Source organism: Prorops nasuta, unplaced genomic scaffold (genome assembly GCF_024137725.1).
Source record: "Prorops nasuta isolate Cenicafe-Biocafe unplaced genomic scaffold, Cenicafe_Pnas_1.2 PNAS00014, whole genome shotgun sequence".
In the NCBI taxonomy this organism is placed as follows: domain Eukaryota; kingdom Metazoa; phylum Arthropoda; class Insecta; order Hymenoptera; family Bethylidae; genus Prorops; species Prorops nasuta.
The window spans coordinates 4,886,628-4,913,704 of NW_027116811.1; the positions used below are offsets into that span (position 1 = coordinate 4,886,628).

The 27,077-nt window shown below is 37.5% G+C and overlaps 8 protein-coding genes across 13 annotated transcripts; 3 read left to right on the forward strand and 5 right to left on the reverse strand.

Annotated features, from left to right (window-relative positions):
- Positions 1-1,284: 1,284 nt before the first annotated feature.
- On the forward strand, positions 1,285-2,554 carry LOC136778353 (zinc metalloproteinase nas-13-like). Its single transcript, XM_066735123.1, has 4 exons — positions 1,285-1,745; positions 1,834-2,139; positions 2,198-2,331; positions 2,396-2,554. The coding sequence occupies exons 1-4, from the start codon at positions 1,403-1,405 to the stop codon at positions 2,552-2,554; spliced, it is 942 nt and encodes a 313-aa protein (XP_066591220.1). The 5' UTR covers positions 1,285-1,402.
- A 381-nt stretch (positions 2,555-2,935) lies between these two features.
- Gld (Glucose dehydrogenase) lies at positions 2,936-7,183 on the reverse strand. 3 transcript variants are annotated; one of them, XM_066735114.1, is made up of 8 exons: positions 6,774-7,183; positions 5,098-5,267; positions 4,740-4,983; positions 4,394-4,652; positions 4,075-4,335; positions 3,785-4,015; positions 3,320-3,647; positions 2,936-3,249 (listed from the first exon to the last, which is right to left on the reverse strand). In XM_066735114.1, the coding sequence occupies exons 2-8, from the start codon at positions 5,265-5,267 to the stop codon at positions 2,937-2,939; spliced, it is 1,806 nt and encodes a 601-aa protein (XP_066591211.1). In that variant the 5' UTR covers positions 6,774-7,183; the 3' UTR covers position 2,936. The 3 variants fall into 3 exon arrangements, with proteins under 3 accessions (XP_066591211.1, XP_066591213.1, XP_066591212.1); XM_066735116.1 differs by lacking the exon at positions 6,774-7,183 and adding an exon at positions 5,751-6,738; XM_066735115.1 differs by lacking the exon at positions 6,774-7,183 and adding an exon at positions 5,345-5,685.
- LOC136778352 (uncharacterized) lies at positions 7,183-10,092 on the reverse strand. Of its 2 annotated transcripts, XM_066735121.1 has the most exons (10): positions 9,882-10,092; positions 9,676-9,810; positions 9,509-9,601; positions 9,094-9,258; positions 8,890-9,021; positions 8,632-8,786; positions 8,448-8,558; positions 8,321-8,367; positions 7,942-8,242; positions 7,183-7,838 (listed from the first exon to the last, which is right to left on the reverse strand). In XM_066735121.1, exons 1-9 carry the CDS (start codon positions 10,090-10,092, stop codon positions 7,942-7,944), a joined length of 1,350 nt encoding a protein of 449 aa, XP_066591218.1. In that variant the 3' UTR covers positions 7,183-7,838. The 2 variants fall into 2 exon arrangements, with proteins under 2 accessions (XP_066591218.1, XP_066591219.1); XM_066735122.1 differs by lacking the exon at positions 9,509-9,601.
- A 116-nt stretch (positions 10,093-10,208) lies between these two features.
- Positions 10,209-12,976, reverse strand: LOC136778354 (alpha-tocopherol transfer protein-like). Its single transcript, XM_066735124.1, has 5 exons — positions 12,718-12,976; positions 11,352-11,490; positions 11,102-11,261; positions 10,561-11,030; positions 10,209-10,484 (listed from the first exon to the last, which is right to left on the reverse strand). The coding sequence occupies exons 1-5, from the start codon at positions 12,724-12,726 to the stop codon at positions 10,333-10,335; spliced, it is 930 nt and encodes a 309-aa protein (XP_066591221.1). The 5' UTR covers positions 12,727-12,976; the 3' UTR covers positions 10,209-10,332.
- Positions 11,590-18,300, forward strand: Orco (odorant receptor co-receptor). Of its 3 annotated transcripts, XM_066735119.1 has the most exons (13): positions 11,590-12,450; positions 12,542-12,762; positions 13,297-13,415; positions 13,484-14,576; positions 14,682-14,748; positions 14,842-14,976; positions 15,049-15,432; positions 15,511-15,765; positions 15,842-16,089; positions 16,445-16,544; positions 16,669-16,773; positions 16,866-17,021; positions 17,091-18,300. In XM_066735119.1, exons 6-13 carry the CDS (start codon positions 14,842-14,844, stop codon positions 17,139-17,141), a joined length of 1,434 nt encoding a protein of 477 aa, XP_066591216.1. In that variant the 5' UTR covers positions 11,590-12,450; positions 12,542-12,762; positions 13,297-13,415; positions 13,484-14,576; positions 14,682-14,748; the 3' UTR covers positions 17,142-18,300. The 3 variants fall into 3 exon arrangements, with proteins under 3 accessions (XP_066591216.1, XP_066591214.1, XP_066591215.1); XM_066735117.1 differs by having other exon boundaries at positions 13,484-14,748; XM_066735118.1 differs by lacking the exon at positions 11,590-12,450 and having other exon boundaries at positions 12,503-12,762; positions 13,484-14,748.
- Positions 18,301-18,345: 45 nt separating this feature from the next.
- LOC136778703 (ras-like protein family member 10B) lies at positions 18,346-21,147 on the forward strand. Its single transcript, XM_066735802.1, has 6 exons — positions 18,346-18,448; positions 19,489-19,643; positions 19,728-19,964; positions 20,051-20,254; positions 20,324-20,781; positions 20,894-21,147. Exons 1-5 carry the CDS (start codon positions 18,346-18,348, stop codon positions 20,450-20,452), a joined length of 828 nt encoding a protein of 275 aa, XP_066591899.1. The 3' UTR covers positions 20,453-20,781; positions 20,894-21,147.
- A 1,378-nt stretch (positions 21,148-22,525) lies between these two features.
- Positions 22,526-23,340, reverse strand: LOC136778704 (DNA ligase 1-like). Its single transcript, XM_066735803.1, has 4 exons — positions 23,304-23,340; positions 23,123-23,230; positions 22,906-23,049; positions 22,526-22,830 (listed from the first exon to the last, which is right to left on the reverse strand). Exons 1-4 carry the CDS (start codon positions 23,338-23,340, stop codon positions 22,526-22,528), a joined length of 594 nt encoding a protein of 197 aa, XP_066591900.1.
- On the reverse strand, positions 23,123-25,656 carry LOC136778445 (uncharacterized). Its single transcript, XM_066735276.1, has 3 exons — positions 25,521-25,656; positions 23,304-25,410; positions 23,123-23,230 (listed from the first exon to the last, which is right to left on the reverse strand). Exon 2 carries the CDS (start codon positions 25,401-25,403, stop codon positions 23,814-23,816), a length of 1,590 nt encoding a protein of 529 aa, XP_066591373.1. The 5' UTR covers positions 25,404-25,410; positions 25,521-25,656; the 3' UTR covers positions 23,123-23,230; positions 23,304-23,813.
- Between the last annotated feature and the right edge of the window lie 1,421 nt (positions 25,657-27,077).

A 27,077-nucleotide genomic window follows, 5' to 3' on the forward strand; every position in this document is an offset into this window, starting at 1 on the left:
CAGCATGTTTAGAAAAGTAATTTATTTTCTTAGAAGAAAGTAAAATATACGAAAGCCCAATATTTAATTCCAATTTCCTATCATCAAAAATTTTACAATTTTATACAAATAATATATATTGTATTAAAAAAAAAGAATATCGAAAAATTATACATTGAAATCATAACACAAAGGAAATCTTTTAAATGGTTTGAAGCAAGAAGCGTTAGATTTTCAGCTGGTCAAAATATTCATAGCATCAAATCATTAAAGAAAAAACCTATTGATAATTTAATCAATGACATGTGATCACAATTAAAAAAGTAAATACATCTGCAGTCAGGTATGGCTTAAAATAAGGAGCTGTTGCACTAAACGAGTACATGAAATTATATTTTGTTGATGTAACACAAATCGGCGTACTTGTATAAAGACCGTGCACATCAACACAATGATAGCGAAGTGTTAATGTATAACTGTATACGTATAAATAAATTACACTCAAAAACTGCGAAAATTGACCGATAGTTTGCGCTGATAGTATGCAAATACACCAATATACATTCTTATCTCACTGTCATTGTGCTAGTGTGCACGGTCTCTATTGAAGCATCAACCATGCTGTGTGGAAGTGTTGATGATATAGTAGTTCAAGATGGTTGTGTGGGGGTGGGTTAGTTAAACCACCGTTTTCGCGTGAAAAACTCGATCGGTAAAATAGATCACTTTGACGTGTGCTGCCCCCTACATTCTGCTTCTTCAAATTTTCAATTTTAAAATAGCACTTTGCATCAAACAGAGATATTTCTCCCACCCAAAATTATGCAAATGAATTCCCAAAGAATTAAACTTATCGAAAAACCAGTTTTGAATAACGATAACTCGTGTGAAACGAGTTTTGGCTATCACGATCGCTTAGGTTCTATATACTTTTGTTGATATTGAATACGCGGAAAATACATTGAACATGACCATGAACACGATCGCTCAAATATTTGTCCCCTTTATATCCTTTCTTTTTATTCCCACTTGAGAACGGCCAATGTTCATCCGGTTACGCATAAAATATGCTAATTTATATCTTTCCTTCCGCAAACGAAAGATTACTTTGCGTGGACAATTTAACCTTTCGATATAATGACCCTCACCGGACCTGTTCTATTATTTATTTTTCGTTATCGAGTAGCGACGAGTTTACTCGAGTTTTGCTTAAAAAAAGAAGACATTAATTCACAACTACCTGTCAGTCAAACTCCTAGGACTATCAGCTTGGTCAATACTTCCTTCCGGGCGTAAAGTGGGGCTTCCTGCATGGACGTGTCTGCTTGGTGTATAAAGACCCACTGAGCAGGATCAAACTTGACAATTGGTCTTTAGACAATCGCCACTGACGCTCGTTACGCTCATCGTACTCGCACGGAAGATGCTGCGACGTTCCTGCTATGCAATATTCTTGCTTCTCCCACTGTTGACAACGGCTTGGCCTTTCAGACGTCGAGATATTCTGGACAACGCTGTTGACAGCCCCGATGGATTGATCGCTCATCTTCAACATTTGGAGAGCTCATTGTTCGGCCTACCCGACAATGCAACCGGCGCAAAAGTGGCTGAGTGGCACGAGGGCCTAGGGATGAACCCCGAGGAACTAGGATCATACGCAGAGGGGGACATACTGTTTCCCCTAGGGATGGGAAGAAATGGATTGAAATCGGATTCTGCACGTTGGCCCGATGGAGTTATACCCTACATGATAAGTCCTTACTTTGGTAAGCAGTATTACAATAGAACAACATAGTGAACAATGTAAAAAGTAATGACAACAATGCTCGAATGAAAATCTAACCTCACTTTCAGATGGTAAATATAGAAAATTGATAGAGGAGGCTATGGATGATTATCGCAAATATACTTGCATCAGATTCAAGCCTTACACCGGTGAGGAAAGTGATTACATACGGATTACAGCCGGTAATAGTGGATGTTGGAGTAGTGTGGGGAGAATAGGGGGGCCTCAAGATGTCAATCTTCAGGTTCCGGGCTGCGTCACGAAGAAAGGCACGGTAATCCACGAATTGATGCATGCTGTTGGTTTCCTCCACGAGCAGAGTCGTTACGAACGAGACGACTACGTCGACATTCAGTGGCGCAATATTATTAACGGTTAGTACACGCCATCTTCTTTCGAATTTGAACTAAAACTCTTTGGTTATTTTTCAAGGGCATTCGGGGAATTTTGAGAAGGCATCCAAAGAAGCCACTGACGCTTTCGGCGTTGGCTACGATTACGGCAGCGTTATGCACTACTCTTCCAATGCGTTCTCCAAAAACGGCCAGCCTACGATTGTACCCAGAGTAAATATAGCTGATAATAATTTTAAAAGCATTTATCGATTTTCTAATCGAGATCTTTCTACAGGAATCCAATGGACTTTTGGGTCTCATCGGTGAAGCGTTCCAGGGGAAAACTGACGTTGTCCTTGGACAAAGAGAAGGATTCAGCAAAAGGGACATACAGAAAATTCGCAAGATGTACAAGTGCAACAAACGCAGACGGAGCTACAATTTCTACCATTGATCATACGTGAAACGGATTGCGCTCGTGTTCTTCTAGTCTTATAACTGATTACTATGATACAATAATACTAATAATAATAAGAATAATATGTACGCAATTTGTGCAATGAATCTATAAGAGAGTAAGAGTATTGCTTTAATGTTGATTATTCTTCAACTACACGTAAGACTCTTTATATTACTCGATGCGCCACTCGACGAAAGCTTTCCGCCTCGAACGCTTGCCTTATCGCTGAAAACTCGTTTTTCGCTCGATCGGTTGCCCGAAGGTGTGGAGAGTAAACACGTAGCGCTGCGCCGGCTCTTTGCTCCCTCCGCCTATCTCAATATCCATCGATAAGAGAGTGGAGGGTGCTGAAACCAACGCTCGATGGCTTTCGAGATCATCCTATCCAGGTCTTTTTGATAAAATCGGCCGCTCTCTCGCCTATCATAATGGCTGGAGCATTGGTGTTACCAGACGTGACTTTTGGCATTATGCTGGTATCCGCCACTCTCACGCCACGTACACCTCTGACACGCAGCTGATTATCCACCACCGCCATCGGGTCCTCCTGAGGACCCATCATGCAAGAGCCAGCTTGATGGTTTTCTGGGGCTGTGTCGTGCTTGATGGCGCACTCCCAGTAAGCGTCGCAGCCAAATTTCAAATGTTCGCAATTTTTCACTGGGGTACGATCTAATTGAAATCCGTATCTGTTGACAGGAATGAGAGGAAAAGGTGTGTTATCCAGATGTTGAGGAAAACGTGGATGGAACGACTTACCTTTTGAGAGCCGCGGTATCAGCCAATCTGATGCTGAATTTGATGCCCTCGACGAGCGAACCTACGTCGTCTGGATGAGTGAGATACTTGGGATAGATCAGAGGTTTCGACAGAGGATCGCTGTTGCGCAGTCGGAGGTACCCACGACTTTTCGGATGCAGTATAGTGGGAATTATGTAAATACTGCGGTTGCTACCCTTCTTCTCACCCACCATGCCAGTCTCGGCACAGTCTGCCAAGTAACCACCAAAAATTAACTGTACATCCGGATGGTCCTCCCTTGGATCCGCGTATTTAGTATTTATCATTGCGGTCACTTCCGAAATTCCTAAAAATTACAATGTAAATTTATAATGTTTTACAGATTACTGTTACGTCACAGTCGATCGTCACGAGTATGAGTCATTGTGCAATGAGCTTTCACTAGCTTGGCTTCAAAAATTGCTACTCTCTGGTGATCCTTACCAGTGCCTGACATTAAACCGTCTCTGAAGAGAAGATACTCCATGGCTGTAGCCCAATTAAGCGGAGTGGTATCTGTATCGTTGATGGTGAAAGCCAGTGCAAATGCAGCATGATTATGGAGATTTTTGCCAACGCCTGGCAAATCGTGTACGACCTGCACACCAACAGCGTTAAGCTCTTCTCTAGGTCCAATTCCACTGTTCAAAAGTATCTGTGGTGAGTTGACGGCACCTAATCGAGGCAACTCGTTTAAAAACGTTCAAATGGGTACCGGAATAATTGATTATTACCTCCACTCACGACAACTTCTTTGGCCACTGACACTCGATGAATTTTTCCCTCGTACAGGAACTCTACGCCAACGGCTCGTTTATTGTCGTCGAAGAGGATCTTTGTTGCTGTCGAGTTCAACATTATGTGAAGATTAGGGCGGTTTCTGGCTGGCCGGAGGAAGGCACGGGCTGTTGAGAGCCTTGAACCGTTTCTGGAAGTGGTCTGTGCAATTGCAAATCCAGTGTGGGTGCGACCATTCAAATCGACCGTGCTATAACCTGCCAATAGAATTTATTATTATTACACGAATATTTATTTTTACAAGGTTTCTTATACCGAGCTCTTTTCCAGCTTCTAAAAGTGCATAGCTCAATGGTGGATGATAAGGGAACTGTGTGACTGTCAAAGGACCTCCAACTCCGTGGTATCCATAATCCATCGCATCGGCTTGCAAATTGTCCTCGCTCTTGATGAAATAAGGCAGAACGTCCTGATACGACCAGCCAACATTACCAATCCTCGCCCAATCGTCGAAATCCTTGTGAGAGCCTCTCATATACGTCATTCCGTTCATCACACTGGTACCTCCAAGGACCTTTCCCATTTTAAAGTTTTTATTAGTATTTTATGAACAAGGTCAATGACCTCTATGTAAATCCAGCGTTGAACAAGCATGACGAACCTTGCCCCGAGGCCAATAACAACGTCTATCCTCTTTATTCAGGCAGGCCTCGTCCTCGCTCTCGGTATTGTACTTCCAATCAATGTCACTGCCGAGGAAATTGAAGAAAAACGAAGGAATCTGGGTACCAGTAGGCTCGTCCAGACCAGCTTCCAGCAGTAGAACAGAAAATCTTGGCTCCTCCGACAAACGAGCCGCCACAGTCGCTCCTCCGCTGCCCCCACCGATTACCACAAAGTCGTACCTGGAACCAATTTATCAATGTGAATTTTGAGTTGCAATTTTTTAAAAACTGCTACTTGAAATAATTTTATAAGTGTGAACTATATGAGCGGGAAATTTAAAAATCGTGTGGTACCTGTTGTTCACACGGTCCCTTGGTAGGGGCCTGTTGCAAGGATCCTCGAGGTCACATTGGCTGCGTAGAAATACTTCCAAGAGGCCCATGAAGAGCATGAAGGACGGACCGCCGCATGTCGAGGCCAACGTTGGTCCTGTGGACGCCTGAAGAGGACAATTACAACTCATCTGCAAAGCGAGAAATTATTGTCAAGAATTACACGTTTTGAAAATGTGCTGTAACGTTTGACGATTGTTGACTCTACCGAGTACGATTATTATTGTCGAAGAATCCGCCTGGGACGGATGATCGCTCGCGTACGCTATGCACGTAATACATATGTGTACACGTGCGCTGTCCGTGTGCGTTCACTCGTCACCGTTACGTTCACTGGCCGCAACGCGCTTCTTCGTATTCTTTCACTGGAAAAAGTTATTCCGCAATATCGATTAAAGTCGCTGTTAAGTTTTATAATCGCGTTAATTGCAATCTATTAAATTAGACGTGAAATGTCTATTTTTAGTCGTTAATAACTGTTAATCGATATTATGGAGATTTTTCTCAGTGCTCGTTTTTCGTTAAATAATCAACTACCTATTATACATGTGATTATGCGAATACTGTGAAATTCAACACAATGGGAGACGCTTAAACAGGACACGCGCGCGTACCTTGATCACGCACGCCCGCTAATTTCTTTTGCGAAATGTCAACAGACTCTTTATGACAATTGACGACCGTGATCCGTATTTTAAAAACTTTCGTGGCATCCAGTCATTGTTCGCATCATTGCTTATCATCCTTCTTCTATTATCCTTTATTCATTTCTAATCTAACGATCGTGCATTGGCTGCAATTATTGTCGATTTATTGCGTCGTGCGATTTAATTTCAATCCTATGGTCCTTGTAACGTTTACCGATACTTTGACAGTTAGCGAAACTTGATATATGCGTAAGCGGTGCTCATTGTTCTGTCAAGGAAAGAACAAAGTTCTTTGGCAAAAAAGGCAATGATGACTTGTAAATAAACTAATATATCACGCGAGACGATTGACCAATATTGGCATGTGATTTCATTGACAACGAAGAAATGATACATATCTGTCAATCGTTGTTGTTGTTTTTTCTTCTATATCTATTTACAATGCGGGTCACATAAGTGCAAGTTACAATAATAAGGAGGCTGTGTTTATATTTAAATGTATATAATATGTCACGCGAGACGCTTGATCTATATTGTCGTGATTTCATTGACAACAAAATGATACACCTGTCATGCAGTTGTTGTATTTCAATTTATTTACTATTTAGGTCATGTAAATGTAATTTCAAAGAAAGGAGTATGTTTATTTAATCTTATATTCATTATTATATTACATGTAACGGTTGATCAATATTAGTCCAATTTCTTTCACAAGAAAATACTGTGTCAAAGTTTTATATTTTTGCATTATTTTTAATCTATGTATATACTATGTGGGTCATGTAAGTGGAAGTTACAAGAGACTCTATTGTTAAAATGTATATTATTTTATCACACGATATTACGAAAAATAATACACCTATCAGTTAGTTATAAATGTGTTTACAATGCGAGTCATGTATATAGACTCATGTTACAAAGAGATTTATATCAATAAGATAGTATTGAAAGGATAGTAAAAATATAATAAATAACCTCGGCTGCACTTACCCTGTATTTGATCGTTTATCAGTTGAAAAACGAGAAACAGAAATTACGTACACGAGACTTCTCCGAGATAGTCGATCGGAGTTGACCAAAAGGTGGTAGTTTACAGTGCCGCGCTCAGCAGCCAACTAGATCAGTACCATTCTCCTCCACGGTAGTAATACTCGGTAGACAAGTTCCACTACATCCCGCTACCTCTGCGTTCTATTCTTGCAAATTTCAACGTATACGTTCGAACGTTACGAACCTTCTCTTTGAGGTCTCTGAGTCTTCCCGGCGGCACGGTTACATCGGCGCGAAAAGAAGGTCTCTGACACGGTCCTTTCCTTTCCTTTCCTTCATTGAAAGAGAGAGAGAGAGAGAGATGAAGAGAGAAATAAACAGAAAACAAAACTTTCCTCTTGTTATTTTAAAAACAACCTTAAATATGCCCTTTTTTGTTTTGCTCATCTTTTTGGCAAAGTTTATATACTGTAACGTAGTTAAATAGAATGTGAAATTGAAAGAAACGTCTCATCAAAGTTATGATTCTGCTTAATACGTTCACTTTCCTATTGAATAATGTTAAAGCGCACATTGCGATCTTAATTATTTCACGCGTTTCTTCAATTTTTCTCGCAGCAATTAATAACTAGTCCGGTCACGTCATAATGACTCTCTCTCTCTCTATCTTTCTCTTTGTTTCTATTATACGTAGTAAAGCCGTGAGAAAGTGGCAATAGTGTTTTTGCCACGATTCCGGCAAGCCGTTAGAGCCAAGCAGTGTTGCCTCAGGTGGAGAGAATCGTTTAACCCAGCTACTTGGATTGTTCATCTCGAGTAAAACTTGTTTCTCTCTACTACCACCACCAGACTCCTTCTCCTCCTCTTCCTTCTTATTCCTCTTCTGGATCGCTTCAGTTCATTTACGGTGAAAGAAAAGAAAAAAAAGCGATATAATGCCTTTATTGTCTCATAGAATAATAATTCAACAAATAACTATCCATATCCTTAAGGCAAATTATAGTCGTTATACTTATACGACTCTCTTAAACTCGGTACTGAATTAGAAACGTTCATAAAATCTAACTGGAAAACAAAAAATTATTAATTAAAAAAATTTGTAAGGTAATATGAATTGATTAACCAATCTTACACGTTTTGACTTTACTTGTTTTTTACGATCTCCTACCTAAAACAGTGATGAGTCTGGAATATTAAACGTTCCAATTTCATCAACAATTTTGACTGGTTTATCCGGATAGTCTAGAACGTCGTTATAGTTCTTCTCAACTCGAAAAAAAGTCCACCAGTCCTGTTCTGGCCTTGTCACAGGGGCAACATTCGCATTCGCATCTTGTCCTTGCAAAGATATGCTGTCTACCTCTGCAACGTTTAATCGCTCGGATTGCGTCGATTCAGGCTCATCATTATTAAAAAACGTTCTCTCGGGTTTTTTGCGATAGCGTATAGTTGTCCACCATAAATTATCACTAGTTTCCAACGTATTCGTATTATTATATTACTTATAAAAATTCAGATTATTTACGAACCTTAATCTATACACTTACTTATCATTTAAATATAACGATTCATCCATACCAGGAACGATTCTATTCTGTAAACATATAACATTCGTTTTTGTTCATTCATTCTTCGAAAACCGACGGTTATTTAGAGCCAGTATTCCAACCTAACCTTGACCAACGTTCCATTCCTATCGTCTTTCCGGCTCTTAAGAATCAGTTCGTGTTCGATTTGCGCAAGCGTTTTCACGCTAGACGGTTGAAAGTTTGACTCAATGTTAGACTGAAAAAAATGTATTGACGTCAGACAAAGTTTTCGAAGCTAGAATGGTTTCTTAACAGAGTTCTTTGTATACCCTTTGCTGTGTTTGGGACGCGTGCAGAGGACCGTGACAAAAACGCTCGACGCGACAGTTATCCGAATTGCACGTCCCCTGTACTTTTATCGAGCACTCTAACCCACGCGGGCAAATCCACCCCAGGCAATACTTTGTAACCGTTGCTTGACTTGCTGCGAAACAAGCAAGAGTGACAAGAATTTGATTAGCAATTACTTTTCACGACAGATTACCTAATCACAATCTGATTCTATTCAATTTGAATATTGTTCGAACCATTTGTTGTAATACAATCTGGTATATGTTTGGTGATTATATGGAGGCGATTGTCGACTTGACTACGCAAGAAGCAATCATACTCTGATAGACAGCCCAATAATTTACACGTGGAGAGCCACTGTTCGACATCTGTAAACATTCACAGGGCTTACGACAGTAATGATGGAAAATTTTAGGTTAATTGAAATTGTAAAAAATAACCTCTACTCGGAGCACAACTTTCGAGTAGTTTACAAGGAGGATCGAGGCATAAGGACTCACGAAGAATACAACGATATTCAGAAGGACACTGGAACCCAATACAAGTGGCAGGTCCTTCGTAGAAATCTTTTTCGGTTATACATCTAGCGATTTCTCGCTCACAATCTGAAAAGGAGAAGTTTCCATCGATGGATCGATAAAGAGGGTGCACGATGCACTGTAAATTTCTCTTTTATAATTTATATATATATATAAGTGATTAAATGTTTCTAAATTATGTTTTGTCATTATTAAAGGATATTTCTAGATTTATCTAATAGTTAGAGATACTTTAAGTATGAAAAAATATGTTTTATAAGCAGATATAAGTCTAGATATGTCGTAATCCTTAATATTAAATAACAAATTCTATTACTCTGCTGCAGATTACAGCGATATGCTTTCACTGTACATCGATAACCGCTGTTGCAATGCACCTTATCGCAAGATTCTGGTCCTTTAGAAAATTCTGCAAAAAATTACCACAATACATAACATAATCCAGCATTTCTTCACCAAAGAATCGATCAACGAAACGCACACCTTTGTTACTTTTAGCACAATACTGCATGATGGGGCAAGGTGGATTTTGACACCAAAATCTACGCTGGATGCATCTTTCGTCACTACCGCATCGTAATTGCACGCACCATTTAGAACGGTTTCTTTTCGCGTCCCCTTCTCGGAAAAAGGTGAGAAAGTAATAAAATTAAATTAAATAGGTGACAAAGCGGTTTCTGAAAACTTACAGTTTTCGCGCGTATTGTTAAGCAGGTAAACATCCGAGATAAGAAGAGCACATACGAAGTATAGAATAGCCACTCTGTGCGAAACACTCATTGTTCTATGCTCGTTGAGATTATTGTCAGTGCTTCGATGCTCGAAGGTGTACGAATGAGAGGTTAAACCGAGTATACGACTGTTTTGCAATGAGAAACGTGCGAATGTAAACAATCGCATAAAAACAACATTGCACTACGAAGAGCAACTTATCTTCTTTGTTGTTTGCATTGCATTCTATTGTTTATAATCAACTGAGATTAGACATCCGGATATGCTTCAATAATAAATTGGTAAATGTTTCATAAAGCAAATATGATTTATACAAAAATATACGTAAATTAACGTAATACAATTTCCTAATAAACTCAGCTTCGTAATAACAATAATAGGTAATTAATAGTCGAACGATTAAAGTATCTAATCGATTTGCAATTGTCTAAACGATCCATCTAGGCCAAACAGATCGTCATGGGTCTTTGGTTTATCCGGTCGAAGAGCTTCGTTTGCCTTGAGAGATTCTTGTTCTTTGAACCAACCACTGTACTCCTCCAATTTCCTCATCCAAGTGTCTATGCAAAAAATGGAGAATCAATTAAGGATTGTGAAAGAAACATAAGGTAAAGAAAAAATATTAAACTGCATTACCGTGTATTGCTTGAATTGGACCAGCATTGCCGCCATATTCGGTCGGTAATATCTCTTGTGGAATGTGATTGTACAAAGTCTTTATATCACTGTGGACGAAAATACGATTGCGAATCTTCTCTTTGAGGAAAGGCTTTACAAAGTTAATGATCGTGTCTACTAGTGGACTGACGTTGATAACGTGAACCTCTTTCAGTTTTACAGGATAGGCCTCTTGAACGCAAATTAGAAACTTTTTCACCACGGTGGGAGTGAATTTAGCAAAGTGCGTGGCTGTAGCCACAGTGGCGTCGAGAATATAAACATCGCCAGCGACACCATGCGACTCCTCCTTGAGACGGATGTCACCAATCATCATGACGAGCTTCATTGCTTCGCACACGTTTGGCGTTGGTGCATCCTTCTCCTTTCCCCTCATTATAATCACTCGACGGCCATTTTTCGTTAGACCTGGCAGCGGTGGTATGTTTCTGAATTTACGATAAGAGATTATTAACAAATATCGCGAGGACTGATTATCATGCTGTATCTCGATTCTTACATCAAATTTGCAACGTCCCGAAGCTCTGGTCTGGTGATGTCTCGATTTGCGAAAAATTCCGGAACAGCATTTCGCATTGTAAAGTACATGTCCAACTTTCGCTTGCACTTTTCCAAGGAGAACTTGCATCCTCGTAGGAATGTCATCAGTCTCGCGTCATCTGTAATAACATGGAAACAATGAGAACCAAAATACGAATGAGAAATGCCATTATTTGGCAACTAACAAAATAAAGTTATTTATTGCGTACCATCATAAGGAGGCAAGTGTGGTTGCTTCGCCAGCCATTCTTTGATCATTTCCAAATCCTTGTCACGCGTTGCTATGTTTTCATTCAGCTCCACTCTGATCTGCTTTGACATTTCCTCGTTCGGTTGTATCAGCAGCATCTGAATCAATAACAATTTTTTTTTCTTGTGTACAAGTGTGTTTAATGGCATAAAATGTCCTCGATAAATCCTCATAACGAGTAACCCACACAGCATATACAGTGTCAGAAATGTTCCTAAAACGTTCCAGGCCACAATTTGAAACATTGAAACTTTTTTAACATTATCCATGCTATCTTAACATTTATTTACAATATAATTAGAAGATTTCTACCATTTTCGGTATTATATCTTTATAAATACACGTGTTTCGACAAGCATGAAAACATTGATAGATTCGTAATTGCTCGAAACAACCGTCGATAATATAAGCCGTACGTGATACGAAGGTGAATTGGTGCATAGATTATTGGGGTCTCGTGCCAAAATTCGCCGTAACGCGATAATGTAACTATACACGTGTGTTGCATATATCTGTACACATTGGCTTATATTTACATCGATAGTGACGCAGCAAGCGCAATGTGCTATGTGCATTATGTGATATAATAGGTAAAAGTAAGAATTTGCGCAATAACTGAAATTGGTCGAAATCATTGAGAATGATAAATGCGCGAGATACGGGCTACGATACTATACCGTAACGGATTGCGCAATTCTTGTCAGATACTGTGCGAGTCGAGGAGACTGTAAGAAGTTTATAGCATACTGTGTACTGGACAGAGACTTGCACAATCCGCGCTTTCTCCAAACTCGTCCGTCACGGCTCGAGCGAACGAAAGGACTATATTGTTGAAAATTGAACGGATTCTGTTCCCTCGAATTGTAAATTGAGCAAGATCGGAGCAACGATTGAAAAAATATCTCCCTTATGAATAAATAACGTATAATCATTGGGATATGAAAAAATAGTTGAATCGACTCGGAACAAACGAGTGAGCATTTCTAAAGCGCGTCCTTGGTAAACCTGAAATTGGGCAACGTGCTAGAAAGGTGCAGAAAGAGACGCGGAAAGACATGGTTGGTTAAGAGGACAAAGTTTTGTCCGCGGTGAACTCTGTTGACGTAAGCTGCCGTAATAACAGTTTGAACAAAAACTTTACTTTTTCAGGCAAACAATCAGCGCTGTTAATTACTCCGAGCGAAGATGGAGGATGGGGATTATTTTTTATAAGTATGCTACTGAATACAGGAAGAAATGGAGAAAGATAAGTAAAAAAAAAAAAAAATATATAAAAATGGAAGAAAAAAATTAAAATTAATTGAATACAGTAAAATAAGACTTACTTTGGCCATTGGTACGAAAAATGGATGTACGAGAGATTGTCACAGGTAAGAGGCCGCGGATTAAATTTTAATCGTATTGGTAACAGCACGAACAATAACAGTAGTAGTAGTGGTGGTGGTGGCAGTATAGTAGTAGTGGTAATAGCAATAGCAATAGTAGTATAGCGATATATAGTTTTAAAGTCGGTGAGAGGAAGGAGAAGAGCGTTATACTGCACTTAAAAGATAGACCGCAGTCCGTGGAGTGAGAGCGATACCTCTTGGACCGGTTCTCTTTATATTGCACGAAAACCCCACTCTTTCCACGTTTAAACTCCCATCCTGACAAATTCAAGGAAAATCTTGAGAAAACCTTAACATGCACATCAATACAGCACGACCCAGACTTTTTTCAATCGCTCCTCATTTAATAGCGATATACAAATTAAACTTGCATACGTTAAACATTTGTGCGTGCGCGAGACTTAACGAGCGCTCTTTATTTCCATCCTTACATTAATTAAGTTTACTTTTTGTGGCACGTGTTAAATAATATGTTAAATAGGTTATATATAATACTTTTTAATATTCTTCTTGCAGGTGCCAGTTTGATGCTGAGGATTTAAATAGAATTTTAGCCGAAGAAGATGACCAATGATGAGGTATAAGGAGGTTTGATGAAAATTATATCAACGTTGTTAATTATTTTAATACGTCAGGTGAGATTTTTTGTAAGGAACTTCTTGCAATTCAGAATAAAATTATAATGCATCGTTTTTATTTTCAGAAATCTTTGAAGAAATCCATATGACGTCATAGGTAAAGTCTAGTGAAATGCAGTTAGTACCACTGGCAGCAGTCACGATGTTTCGGCAACGTTGGAAATTGTTTGGAAAAATGCTCGAAACAAACGAGCCTCCTTGCACAATATATTTTCATAGTTATAAAACAATTCGATAGATCTACTGTGCTCGTGTGGGCACATATCAACTTTTCGCTCTGATAAATAATAAAATGTACAAAACTTCTTTCGATTGCATAAGAAATGCGTGTAATTGCGCTATGCAGAAAGTTAGTGGCTATTAATGAGCAGAAAGTAAAGATTAACGTTTGTGTATACAGAGTTGATGAGCGATTTCGTTGGAAGCGGGCAAACTATTAAAGGCGAACGAAAGAAGTTTCCAGAATCGAATAGAGCTAGCGTAAACTTGTATTACATTTAGCGCTGTGTAAAACATAATGTACATTTTCATCGTAATAGTTTTCGAAGAGGTCAAAGGTGACCTTTGTTCAGGAATGCCACATGGCTACAAAATATGTAAAACTTATTATACTCTTCTTTATTCCATAAGTAAAGTATTATATACATGTACAGGCTGTTAATAACGGCTCGAACGAATCAATAAAGCGACCTGTCGTCGTTTCTTTGATGTAACGAGTCCGCGCGACAGAGCCACCGTTGACCTCGGCTCGCAAGAGTTTAAGAGTCAAGTGCTTATCCTGCGGCAAAGAACCGAGTAAAATAATAAAATTCTTCGCATCGAGGAGGAAATTTAAGCTGGTGGCCGAGGAGGGAAGTTACGATATATCGATGAAACAAAAGAAATGGCGGCAGACGTTCGAACTGGCTTGGTACCGGACTGCCATTGGTCCACGTTTGGTGCCCAAGGGGTTGAAGAGTCTAACGCGCAGGTTGAGTCTTGCGTTGGCTTTGGCTTGGCGGTCGACAGGGTCGACAGCTTGACGGTCTTCTGGAAAGAGTGGGGGTTGAGGGTATAGCTCCGTATAGGTGTAAGTCGCCGGTACCCTGGCAGCTAAAGCAATAAGGTATACCCCGAAGCCTCGACAACGTCCACGTTGACGACGACCACTAACAAACCGTGAGTACTTTGGCTGTCCTCAGTACAACATTATCCGGACAGTGGTGCAGTCCATTGTGCAACGTCGGTTCTCCACTATTGTAATTCATTTTTATTCTTAATTAGTCAAGTTAAAATCTAGAAGCGAGGAGAATATTGAGAAATACGCACGAGTCGATAAACAGACTTCAAGGTAAAAAGTCACTTTACAAAATATCAAACGCATAAGCGTATGAGCTCGTTAAACTTGATTTTTACTCATTCCCATTTCTCTTCTCAATTATAGATGATGAAGTTTAAGCAACAAGGGCTGGTGGCCGATCTCATGCCAAATATACGGCTCATGCAGATCAGTGGACACTTCCTCTTCAATTATTACAACGACGGGGGTACGAAATTTATGCACAGGATTTATTGCTGTGTAAGTGTTCATTTTTATTAATTAGAAAATTGTATCTATTGAGACTGATTATATATACTGATATTCAAACAGGTCCATTTGTTCCTGATCGTTTTGCAATATGGTCTAATGGGGGTGAACCTGATTCTGGAAAGCGGTGACGTTGATGACCTCACTGCGAACACCATCACAATGCTGTTCTTCACCCATACTATAGTGAAAGTGATCTATTTCGCTGTGAGGAGCAAGCTCTTTTACAGGACACTCGGCATTTGGAACAATCCAAATAGTCATCCTTTGTTCGCCGAGAGCAATGCCAGATATCACTCGATAGCCTTGACAAAGATGAGAAGATTGTTGTTCCTCGTGGGGGCTGCTACAGTGTTCTCGGTGCTCGCTTGGACTGGCATAACGTTCCTCGAGGATCCTTGGAAAAAGGTTATCGATCCTGTAACTAATGAGACCACTGTAGTGGAAGTAAGTAATTTTTTCCAAACGCTTCATTAATTATTTTGTACCATTTCTATAACAACATTATCATTACTCCTCTTTTAGATGCCAAGGTTAATGCTTCGTGCCTGGTATCCTTTCGACGTCAGGCACGGAATGTCCCACGTGCTGATCCTCATTTTCCAATTCTACTGGCTCATCTTCGCCATGACCGATTCCAACTCCCTTGACGTATTATTCTGCTCCTGGCTGCTGTTCGCCTGCGAGCAACTTCAGCATCTCAAACAGATCATGAAACCCTTGATGGAGCTCAGTGCCACACTGGACACCGTTGTGCCAAATAGTTCAGAACTGTTCAAGGTCAAGGAATCTCTGTATCTGTAAAGACAGCAATATTTCTGCGAGGCTGCAAACTGAAAGTCGAACGATTTTACAGGCTGGTAGCGCGGATCATTTGAGGGAGAACCAGGAGATTCAACCACCACCTGCTCAAGGAGAGAATATGTTGGATCTGGATTTAAGGGGGATCTACAGTAATCGTCAGGATTTCACGGCGACCTTTAGGCCCACCGCTGGGATGACTTTTAACGGGGGAGTTGGTCCCAATGGATTGACGAAGAAGCAGGAGATGCTCGTTAGAAGTGCCATCAAATACTGGGTGGAGAGGCACAAGCACGTTGTAAGGTGAAGGAAATTATCTGGAGATTTTTTATCGTTGCACATGTTTTTTTGTCGTGCCTCGTATACATGCACGTATACGCGTACGTTGGGGGTGAATCGCGAGTGCGTCTGTTCCCACAGTGGTCAAACATTTATTGTATAAGAGAGCGCGATATTGACCGCAATGGGGGACGTGCCCAGTGCCCTACGAACTGGCCTGGGCAATTCGTTGGACAATTCAAGGGGTGTAAAGACGTGTAAGACAGTGAAGGTAGTGTATTACAGTTACGCTTACTCCTGTTTACAAAGCTTTCCTCTACCCGCACCTGTATACGTGAAATGAATTACGTACTTATTTCACTATCTACGTTTATTGCAGACTGGTGACTGCTATTGGTGATGCATATGGTATCGCACTACTCCTGCACATGTTGGCCACTACCATCACACTGACTCTTCTTGCTTATCAAGCTACCAAGGTATAAAAGCTGGAAACACTGAGTTTTATTTTTTACTCTATATCTTTCATTCTTTTTTTTTTTGACATAGATTCTAGTCCTTAGCTTTGAGGTTTTAGACTACAATTATTATTGATCGTTACAGGTACACGCGGTAGACGTTTATGCAGCCACTGTTATCGGTTATTTGCTCTACAGTCTTGGTCAAGTGTTTCTGTTCTGCATATTTGGTAACCGTTTGATCGAGGAGGTGAGTATGGTCGTGGTTCTTGATTTATTTATTGTTTATTAGTGTCGTTTTGTTAATTGAACTGTGTGTTTTTTTCTGTGATAAAAATTCAGAGCTCTTCTGTGATGGAAGCAGCATACTCGTGTCACTGGTACGACGGTTCCGAGGAAGCTAAGACGTTTGTTCAGATTGTCTGTCAGCAGTGTCAGAAAGCCATGTCCATATCAGGAGCAAAGTTCTTTACGGTGTCATTGGATTTATTCGCTTCGGTAAGACAAAACTGTTGTCCCTGTTTCTGTAATTTACAAAATTAACTTGGTTTTATTGTTTTTCAATAGGTATTGGGTGCCGTTGTGACATATTTCATGGTGCTGGTACAATTGAAATGAACATTTTCTGGCTCTGGAGGAAAAGATTTTCTACAAAATTTCTCTATCATTCCAAAGTTTTGGAGATGCCTCTTGTACGTTCATATTTATGAAATTGGCCTTTCAGCGATTAGCCAGGACTAACTTTGTCATTGCATATATTACATTATAACGGCGCATTGGAGTTGTCATAAAGCTATGTATAGTAGATAGTAAGTAGTGTAAATCCACTAACGAGGAAGAACGAATTATCGTCGCACAGGACGATCTACGCCATGGGAATGATATTTATTACGATGAAACATCAACTTTCAACATGCTTGCTACAACAGTATTCTTATGATACATATACTATATAGAGAAACATAATTCTTGCATAGTAGGAATAAGTTTTGAATAATTCAATTTTGTAAGTGCCATAGGCAATGTGTGGGAAAGTATTACGCTGAAACTGAAATAATCAATTTTTGTTGTATGTATACGTTTACAGCTATCTTGTTTATTGATCGAAACACAGTGAATGTTACTAATCGCGAAACTCGAAGACTAATTTGATCGACGTATAGAATTTACACTTGAATCAAGTAATGTCGTTAGATTAATGAAATTAATTAATGTCTTATTAAGGACGCAATTAGAATTTTTCAAATCGACGTACCCTCTACTTTTTAATTTCTTTTCTTATATAAAGTTTCTGATGTTAAACCTTTTTTATTTATTATATCGACACTTTTTCACCCATTAGCTAAGAAAGAGTCTGTATACTAGAGTAAAGTTTATACATAAAAACTATTTTAATAGCTCGAAGTAACCTCCCCAATAATGATTTTTGACTAATTTCTTTTTCAATTATATTCATGTACCAATATATTATTATAGAACTTTTAACGAGACGGTAGCTGTTAGTCTAATATGGTCTATTAAGACAATTTATATTGCACGTAAATCTCTTATTCCTGCTTTATGTTAGTTAGTATACTACTACTCTAACGTCAAAGTATAACAAAATCACCCTTTATACGTTACGTGCAGAGAAATATGTCTGTCCTAATGATATTAGTGTAGAATTTCAATCAGAAAAATTTATTCGCCTCGCGAATAGGGCATATAATAGTTACCTCTGTGCAAAATTCTACTATATTATACTATATATTTATTTAATAAAAAATCTTTAATCTTTTATTAGAGATGATATTCTGACGTTGTAGAATCCTTTCCAGCCCATATGTCCAAGCTTTTAGTTCAATATAGAATTTTATTTGGTCAAAACGAGATACAGTGCAGTGGGAAGGAAATGGAATTGAAGAGCCGGCGATTGCGCAGTGAAGGTATTTTTGTTCCCTTCTCTGCACCCTTCTCATCCCAAGTCCAGCCAAGCCCCGAGTGAGTTTCGATCGAGCAGCCATGAGAAGAAGCTATCCTCTCCTCGTCTCAAAATTAAAGCATTTCGCACATGATGCTGTTCGCGACTACAACATTTCTTCAATGAGTTTGCTATGCGAGACAAGAGCAAATACACCCTACACTGGTGGTCTCGTTGTTAACTGCGTGATTGATTCTCTTTGATCGTTTCTTTCTCTCTACAAACGGTTCTTGTAACACATACACCACGAGAATAATTATTGAAACACATTACAACGATTACAGCAGTTGAGTGAACAAGTTTACGCAAGCCAATCTTTAAACATTTTACGTCGTCAAAGATAAACGATAGAACAATTTCGTACAATACTTATGCAATATATTTATACATCCATCGAGCTATAACGAAGAGAAGCAATAAAAATATAAATAAATTTGTTAAACGATATAATCGAGTAATTGCAATAAATAAAAATAGTTCAAAGAGCAACGACGTAGCCATAACTGTGATTTTCTTAAAGTTATTAAAAGAACGTCGAACACTTTACAAATACGTACGCACACCTTCAGCAGAAAATTCCAAGAGGCGAAACCCAAGTGAGAGAAATCTAATATAAGTATCGATATATGCAAATTTTAATAATCAACGCTCAATTTATGAACAACGTTAGCCACCATCGAGACTGATCCTAGTGTCATAATAATTGTCAGCTGCTCAAATTATTCATTAATCTTTCTTCCAATTTATCGATAATCATAGGGACAGAAGAAGATAGCGGCAAGCGGAGGCTTCGCCTCCCGCCGCAATCTCACAGCCGTAAGTATCGCAGTACAAACTTGTTAGGTTAGACCATCTAACTATATCTCATTTCATTGCATTCGAATGGTCCTTTTTCTATTATTGCACTGTTAATTCATCACAGTAAATTGTGGTGCTACAGTGTCACAATTAAAAAACGGACCTAACCTAAGTAACCTGTACACTGATACAGAGATTATATTGCAGAAGTGGATTTGGATTATCTGGAGAAACGAGTCGGCGAGGCATTGATTTGTGAAAATAACGAATCGAGGCAGGAGGACAGCCCTGCTGACAGTCTGGATCGTGTAAAAATTGTATTTCTCGGTGCACCTGGGGTGGGAAAAACCAGCATAATACGAGTAAGACTGCTTAATTATAATTAGCTACTGTACGTCTAATGGAATAATTGGTTACTACATTTTCTTGCCTTATACGCACATTAGCAATTTGTTTGGAGCGAGTTTTCCGAGGAGTACAGACCGACTGAAAAGCGCGAGTTGTTCTATCCGAGCGTAGTCCTGGCAGATAGATTGTATGAATTGAAGATCACTGACTTACCGACCATTCCTTACTTTCCAATGAGCTCGAATTTGGAATGGACAGATTTTCGTTATTATGGATTGAGGAGTGCCACTGCTTATGTACTCGTTTTTGATCTCAGCAATCAGGACACTTTTCAAGTATGTACTTTATTCTTTACAGTAAACATAGCACACTGTAAGGTGAATCCATTAATTCATATTCGACTCTTTTGTTTACTTGACAGTACATTAGAACGTTACGTGATCAAATATTTGAAGCTAGAGATATGAGAGGCGTTCCATTACTAGTCGTTGGTAATAAGCAAGATGAGCTGTTAACGAACGTCGCTTCTGGTACACGTTATCGGGACATCGTTAACCTCGTTCGGAAACATTGGCGTTGTGGTTATGTCGAATGCAGTGCGAGATTTAACTGTCGCGTTGTACAGGTAAATGCGTCAGTCTTTTTCTTCATTTTTTCATTACAGCTTAATCACAGATTGATTCGTCACTGGCAGGTGTTCCGAGAACTTATGAAAAATATTCAAGCTATGGAGGGTAGGCCACTGTCGCCAACACCGACTCCTATGCAGCCGCAACGCTCTTACCATCAGCATGGTGCCAACGAAAAGTGCACTCTTCTCTGACAATAGATTTAGATAGAGATGAATTAAGACGAGTTTTATTGCCTCTCCACAAATCGATCTAAATTAATCACTCATATTTTTGTTATAACTTCATTAATCTCTCGTGAAAACTTCCCCGCTGTAGTGTAATAGTAACCGCTAAACGCACACAGGAGCATGCAATAATAAATAAACAAATAAGCAAAATAATCGAAAGAGCAAAAACTAAAATGAAGAACGAACGAGCGGAAGAGTTTTGATCGAGAAACAAATATAGATACTTATTGATAGTTCGATGATTAGAGAGCAACGGGGATCGAACTTTTTATTAATTTGTTGACGCAATACTGGTAATTGTCAAATATGCATTTTTTTCTATTATTTTTGGATTGTAGCATTTTAGTAAATGTCTTTTAATTTTCTTCTGTTAACATAATATTACAATTTTTTCATTTGACACAGGGAAACATTCTTTATAGGGAGATGTCAATATAAATAAGGTATTTATAAATGATCGACATAGAGAGACACGCAAATGAGGGAAAGGCAGGAACATGAACATAATAGGATCACCTGGGTATTGAAATAATAAATAATAATTACGATTATGCTTTGGACAAATTGATATTCTTAAAAATTAAATAATGAGCGAAAGTGATAATGTTATATTTGAAATAATAAATAGAAATAATTAAAATAAATATTGCTATTTCTTTGAACATACATGGTGTTTAGTTAACTCATGCCCAATAGATATATTTATTTATACATATAAGTTAAATGATAATCCAACCAATCTGTCATGATTCAGTATTAAATTTGCATAAATTTCTATTTTGATGAAACAATATTGTTTTACTTAGAAAAGAAATGCAAAATTGTTTTTTTTGCTTCTACTCTACCTTTGTATAAAATTAATTACATATCACTTATGTGCTATATCTATCTACAATCAAGATGGCGGTTAGCCTCATTCTGCCACTACTTTGACTTCATTCCCGCGGATAAAGTAAACACACACCTAGCGGCCATTCGAACTTTCCAACGGCGACCAGGGTTGACCGGGCCCTTTTCACTATTCTCACTTTTCGCGCGCCCCGCTGCACTTTCCACGCTTTTCCGCAACAAATTCAGCGAAATTCGTGCCTCTCACCGTTCAAAATCCAAGAATCTCCCGAAATACAGCGAAATAGGTGAAAAATTCGAGAAAAACGTCAGTGCGTGGTGCGCGCGGTGTGTTTATATTGTGAAGTTGAACATTTCGCAGTTTATAATTAAACAATCTCTTAAAATACAGTGGAATAATGGATCCTATTTTGAATAGGGCCGTTGTAAAGTGGAAAGCAGCATTCCCAACAACAACAAAATTAAACCTGAAAAAGGTCAATTTGAGTTGGCAGCTCTGCGAAGTAGCTACGCTGCAAGTTCTGCTTGCTGATTACGGCTGACTTGTACGATTAAGTAGTAAGGTAAAAGTACCGATTATGGAACGGTTTTAAGGAGACCTAAAATTATTGTTCAAATGACATTATTAAAAGTGCTGATATTACAATGTGTTATATATATTTCGATGGGCCGTAGTTTGCAGATTAATTTGCGACGTTAAATATGCAAATTCGTTAGAAAGTAAAATTACGGTAAATAAAATACTGAGTTGATGTCTTGTACCTATTATTGAACGCCATTTTTATGGTGTGCCCCGGTGTTCCATAATTAATGTACCTATTTTGGAACGGATTAATAATTACAGATAATTATAATAAGTAACTAAATTTGTCCAAATAAACGTTCACTACATTAAATTGTAAACTCGAAATATAACAAATTTTAAATATTTGATTAAAATAATAACAATTTTTAAATGCCTATTAAAAATAAAATAATAAAATTGAATTTTTAGAAAGGGTTTAACTTGAAACATTACTTTTTTTTATTTTATTTCAAAACATTGTTGAACAAAATACATATATTATAAAACAAACGAGCATATTAATTTATTTAAACATTTTTATCCACAATTTTGAGTATATAATACTATAATCGTATCACTGAAACGTCGAACATTCTTATTAAAAATTTTAACAGAATTCTTTTCTATAACTTTTCGATCTTAATTTTCTTTGCGATTTCCTTCATTTTTTCTTGCAACTTCTTCTTCTCCTCTGCTATTTTCTTTTTCTCTTCTCTTAACTGTTTATTCTTTAAAATTCGTTCTTGCTTTTCCTTTTTGGCTTGCTCCTTTTTCATTTCTGTATTCCACCACATATCACTGGTTCCAACTGAAGGGAGCTTTGATTTTCCTTTGCCTTCCAATTTAATGCGTTTTTTTTTCGGTAAATACTCAACTGGCAATGTGAAAGCCATAGAAAAGCTTGCTTCGTTTTTATTATCAGTTTTATCTGAAAAATTATCAACTCATTTACAAATTGCATATATATGTTGGAGTCCCACAAAATTAAATTGAAATAACGTACCTGGATTTTGATTTTCTTGATTTTCATCGTCTGTTTGGGTAATGTCTGACTCTTTGTTAACAGTTTTAGTCGACCTTTGAAAATTCTCTTGCAATACAGGATGAGACATTTCGATTGTAGGACTTTGGAATGCTTCATATGACTCTGTAAAAAATAGATGCAATTAACTATGATTATTTATATAATTAAGCAAATTTGTAAAAAAAATTGTACGAACCTCTGTCATTGATTTGTTTTTCTAATTTTGGAAGTTCCGTATTGAAGATTAATGAAGAAGAAATGATAGTCGGGTTAGCATTTACTTCTAAAGTACTGTCAATATTTTCTGAAACAAAATTATTAGGAATGAATAAATTTAAGTATAGAAATAGGTGAATTTTCTAGCATATTGTACAAACCTTTATCGTTGATTTGATTTTCCAAATGTAGAGGCATTGATTCGTCAGAGTTAACAGATGCAACATTATTAACATTTAGATAAGTTTCATTAGTCAACGGAACCTCTATTTCTTCAATATTCTCATTCGTGACATTGTTCGGCTCCAAAATTATACTACTTAAACTGCTATCTTTTAAAATATTATTTAATTCCACATCTTCAATATTATTATCTACTTCTAATATTATGACATCATTGCTTTTATTCTTACAACTTTCTACACTCACATTTGGAGGTAACGGGTCATGTAATACAATAACTTTGTGATTGTTAAAACACTGAATATTCTTAATTGTAGGATTAGTTTTCACTATTTTATCTAAAGGTGTAAAAAAGAACCATATCGTTATTTAAAATAAATCAAGATAATAAAAATCAATTTGTATATATAGTCTAAATATTTTTAAATATAGTTTTAAATTGATTTGTATATATTATTCTAATTTTATGGAATTGTAAAAATTTAATATTAGATAATCATAAATGTATAATGATTACTAGCACTGGTCGCCTGTTTTTGCTTGAACCAATAATTGAATAATCCAATATTCTCCACGTCTCTGGTCCAGAATCCAATTTGCTCTGCTTCTCGAAAGGCTTGTAGTAATTCGTGTGGTAGATTTTGTTCCAAGTTCTGCATATGTTGTGATTTGGTTTCAGTCTGCGCAACTGTAACTGCCTGTTGACTTTCAGGTTCATCTTCTTGCTTCTTCACTTTTTTCTTTTTTTTTTTGTTTAGAATATTATATTCTATTGCATTAGGATTAAATGGCATCAAACCGGCAGCTTGAAATCCACCTTGAATAATTTTTTTCTCATTTGTAAAACAAGCCAAAGTTTCGGCTAAAACCTTAGAAACGTGCTCCTTTTTTAGTCTCGACTGATTGTTCTCAGCTTTCCATTTTAAAACTGTTTTACGCCACAAATCTTTGAAGGGATGAAACAGAGCAATATCCAATGGTTGCAGGATGTGAGTCGCATTGGGAAAAAGAGCAATTAACTCTATTCGATTTTCTCGGCAAAATTTCACTAGTGGAATAGTCACGTGTGAAGAATGTCCATCTAGATAAATAATCACAGGAAATTCAATGTTTTCTTTCAATAGCCAAGGATAAAAGATATTAGCTATATATTCATAGAAAGTTTCTGTCGTCATCCAGCCATTCTCCGAAATTCCGATACCCCAATCAACTGGACAATTCTTCGAAATGCTCTTTGGAACACTATCTTTGTATTTGAACATGAGCATAGGAGGAGCACGTGATCCATCAGCACTGTACATGAAAAGAGCAGTGACGCTCTCTTTCTCAAAACCATCTACAATTTTATATGCTGATCTTGCTCCTATTTCAGTCAGTACTTTTTCTGACTTGGGTATCAATTGCATGTTGGTTTCATCGCAGTTGAAAACCCTGGATGGCTGAATGTCGATTAAACCTTTTTTTCTTAAATATTCCTCAATCTCTCTAAACCAATCACGTAGATCCTCCTCTGTTACAGAAGCACGAGTTAAGGTAAGATGCTGGGGTGTCCTTAAACTTATATTGTTATGACGTTTGCGAAAGCTTTCATACCATCGACGACCAGGCCTCCTATTAGTAAAAGGAGTTTTCTTATCAAGCAAAGTCACATATTTTCGCACTGCGTCCAGGAGCTCAGTTTTTGATATTGGATATCCTCGCTCGGCTCGATACAATATCCATTGAACGATATCACTCTCTTCATTAGGCGATAAGACTGTCGGAGGTCCACTTTTTTTGCTGGCTTGGTCCTGATTTTTCATAGCTCTGTGTATCGAGGTAACAGGTACACCATATTTATTAGATGTTTTCCGGTATGACATTCCTTTCTCAACATCAAGTACAGCCTTTTTTAAGTCTTCAGGTGCATATTGAATTCTTTTTACTTTTTTCTTAGAAACATTTCTCTTTGAACCAGTTTTTTCAGAAATTTTGATAACTTTGCTTTTTACTCCAAATTTAACCTCACTTTTCACAGTACTCTTGACTTTTTTAACACTATTACATTTTTTCTTCTTCTTTTCAGTTTTTGCAGGCATTGTAAATCTATAATTAAATTATAAACATAAAAATTATCTTTACTCGTAGTACATTTTATAGGTTAGTTTTTCGGTTTGCTTGAAAATTACAATTATGAATATAAATTATATACTTACTTTTCTCTAACATGTAAATACTATAATATGTAAACACTGCATAAAATTTAGTAAAATTTTTACACCCAAAACATAAAAAATTCTCCAGAAATCAGTGTCCGAGGTCTTTTTCGTCACGTGTTTCATCCATGGGTACATGAGGTAGACATAGGTACGTGGAAATGGAACACGTCTTTGCCTCGTTCCATAAATACGTACTATAGCGAATATTGTGTATCTATTATGAAACAGCTATATATTTTAAAAAAATCTATTTCAGATTGATAATAACAAAAAATAAATCAAATCTATAACATGTAAATTACCAATTAAGTCTTATATGGGTCGTAAAATCGTTTTAATTAAGAAGTAAAAATGAACTATGTAAATTGTAATTATCACCCCCCACTCGCAACTTAATGTTAAATTTTACGGATTTTTAAGCGCGCTACACTCAACGTATTTTTTAAAAGAATTGTTATCATATAACAGTATTATTGCTTGTGTATTCTTATATATAATTATCTGTAAATATCTATACAATTTTTACATTTGCTTATTTGCATGGTGATTATACTATTTTTCGTTATGTTTTATACCGTTCCATGAAGGGGTCACGATTAAGAGAGTGTTCCATAATAGGTACTTTTACCTTAACAGCAATGTTTATGTAAACATAAATTTTGGCAGGTCAACTGGATGGTTATGTTCAAATCTGTTTCAGATAAGTAAAAATTAATCTTCATGTATAAAATGCATTGGAACGCGATGCTTTGTGAATAATATCATTTATTACAGATACTTTGGTTAAATTTGGATGGTGCGCAAAGTCAATTTCAAGAGTACATGCAAAGAAAAATTTATTGGCAAGCAGATTAGGTACTTCTTAGCAAACACATAATGGCTGGGATTACAAACCATCAGATTTAAAAATTGCGGTGGATATACCACAAAAGTATATTTACCCTCATCTATTAAGTTACCACCAGTATAGTGTATCCTCTGCTCTGCTGATCTGTAAAAATGCAGAAACATCAATGTACATATCACATTATTTAGACTCAGGTAATCTTCAAAAATTTGGTGAAAAGAGACTCGGTAAGTGTTTTTAAAAAATGTTTTCTACAGCCTTGAAATTTTTTATGATTCAGGTAATATTCGATTATGCTATTATGCAGATAATTCATAACTGCAAAAAGGAATGGTAGACACGTCATTGAATACAAGTGAATTCAATGATGATATTGGTACATTAAATTCTCTCCAAGTGACTTCAAACTAGCAGCAGTCTTAAGAGATACGGCTGTTATGGTTTGTGATGTTGATCCAGCAAACCACCATTATCAAATTGCAGCAATTCAAAGTGTTCTTTTATTTTTAGCTTAATGCCAAATATGTTTCTTTAACATAGGAAACGCAGAAACCGTTTAGCCCTTGCAGCTTGGAATTACAGAATGTAGTCATTTGGTAATTTGTACTCCAAAACTTGTCCATGACCCATTATATGCAAAATATGGATGGCAGTGTCTACTATTCCTAGGAAGAAGTATGCGTAAAGTATCTGGGATGTAAAAACGA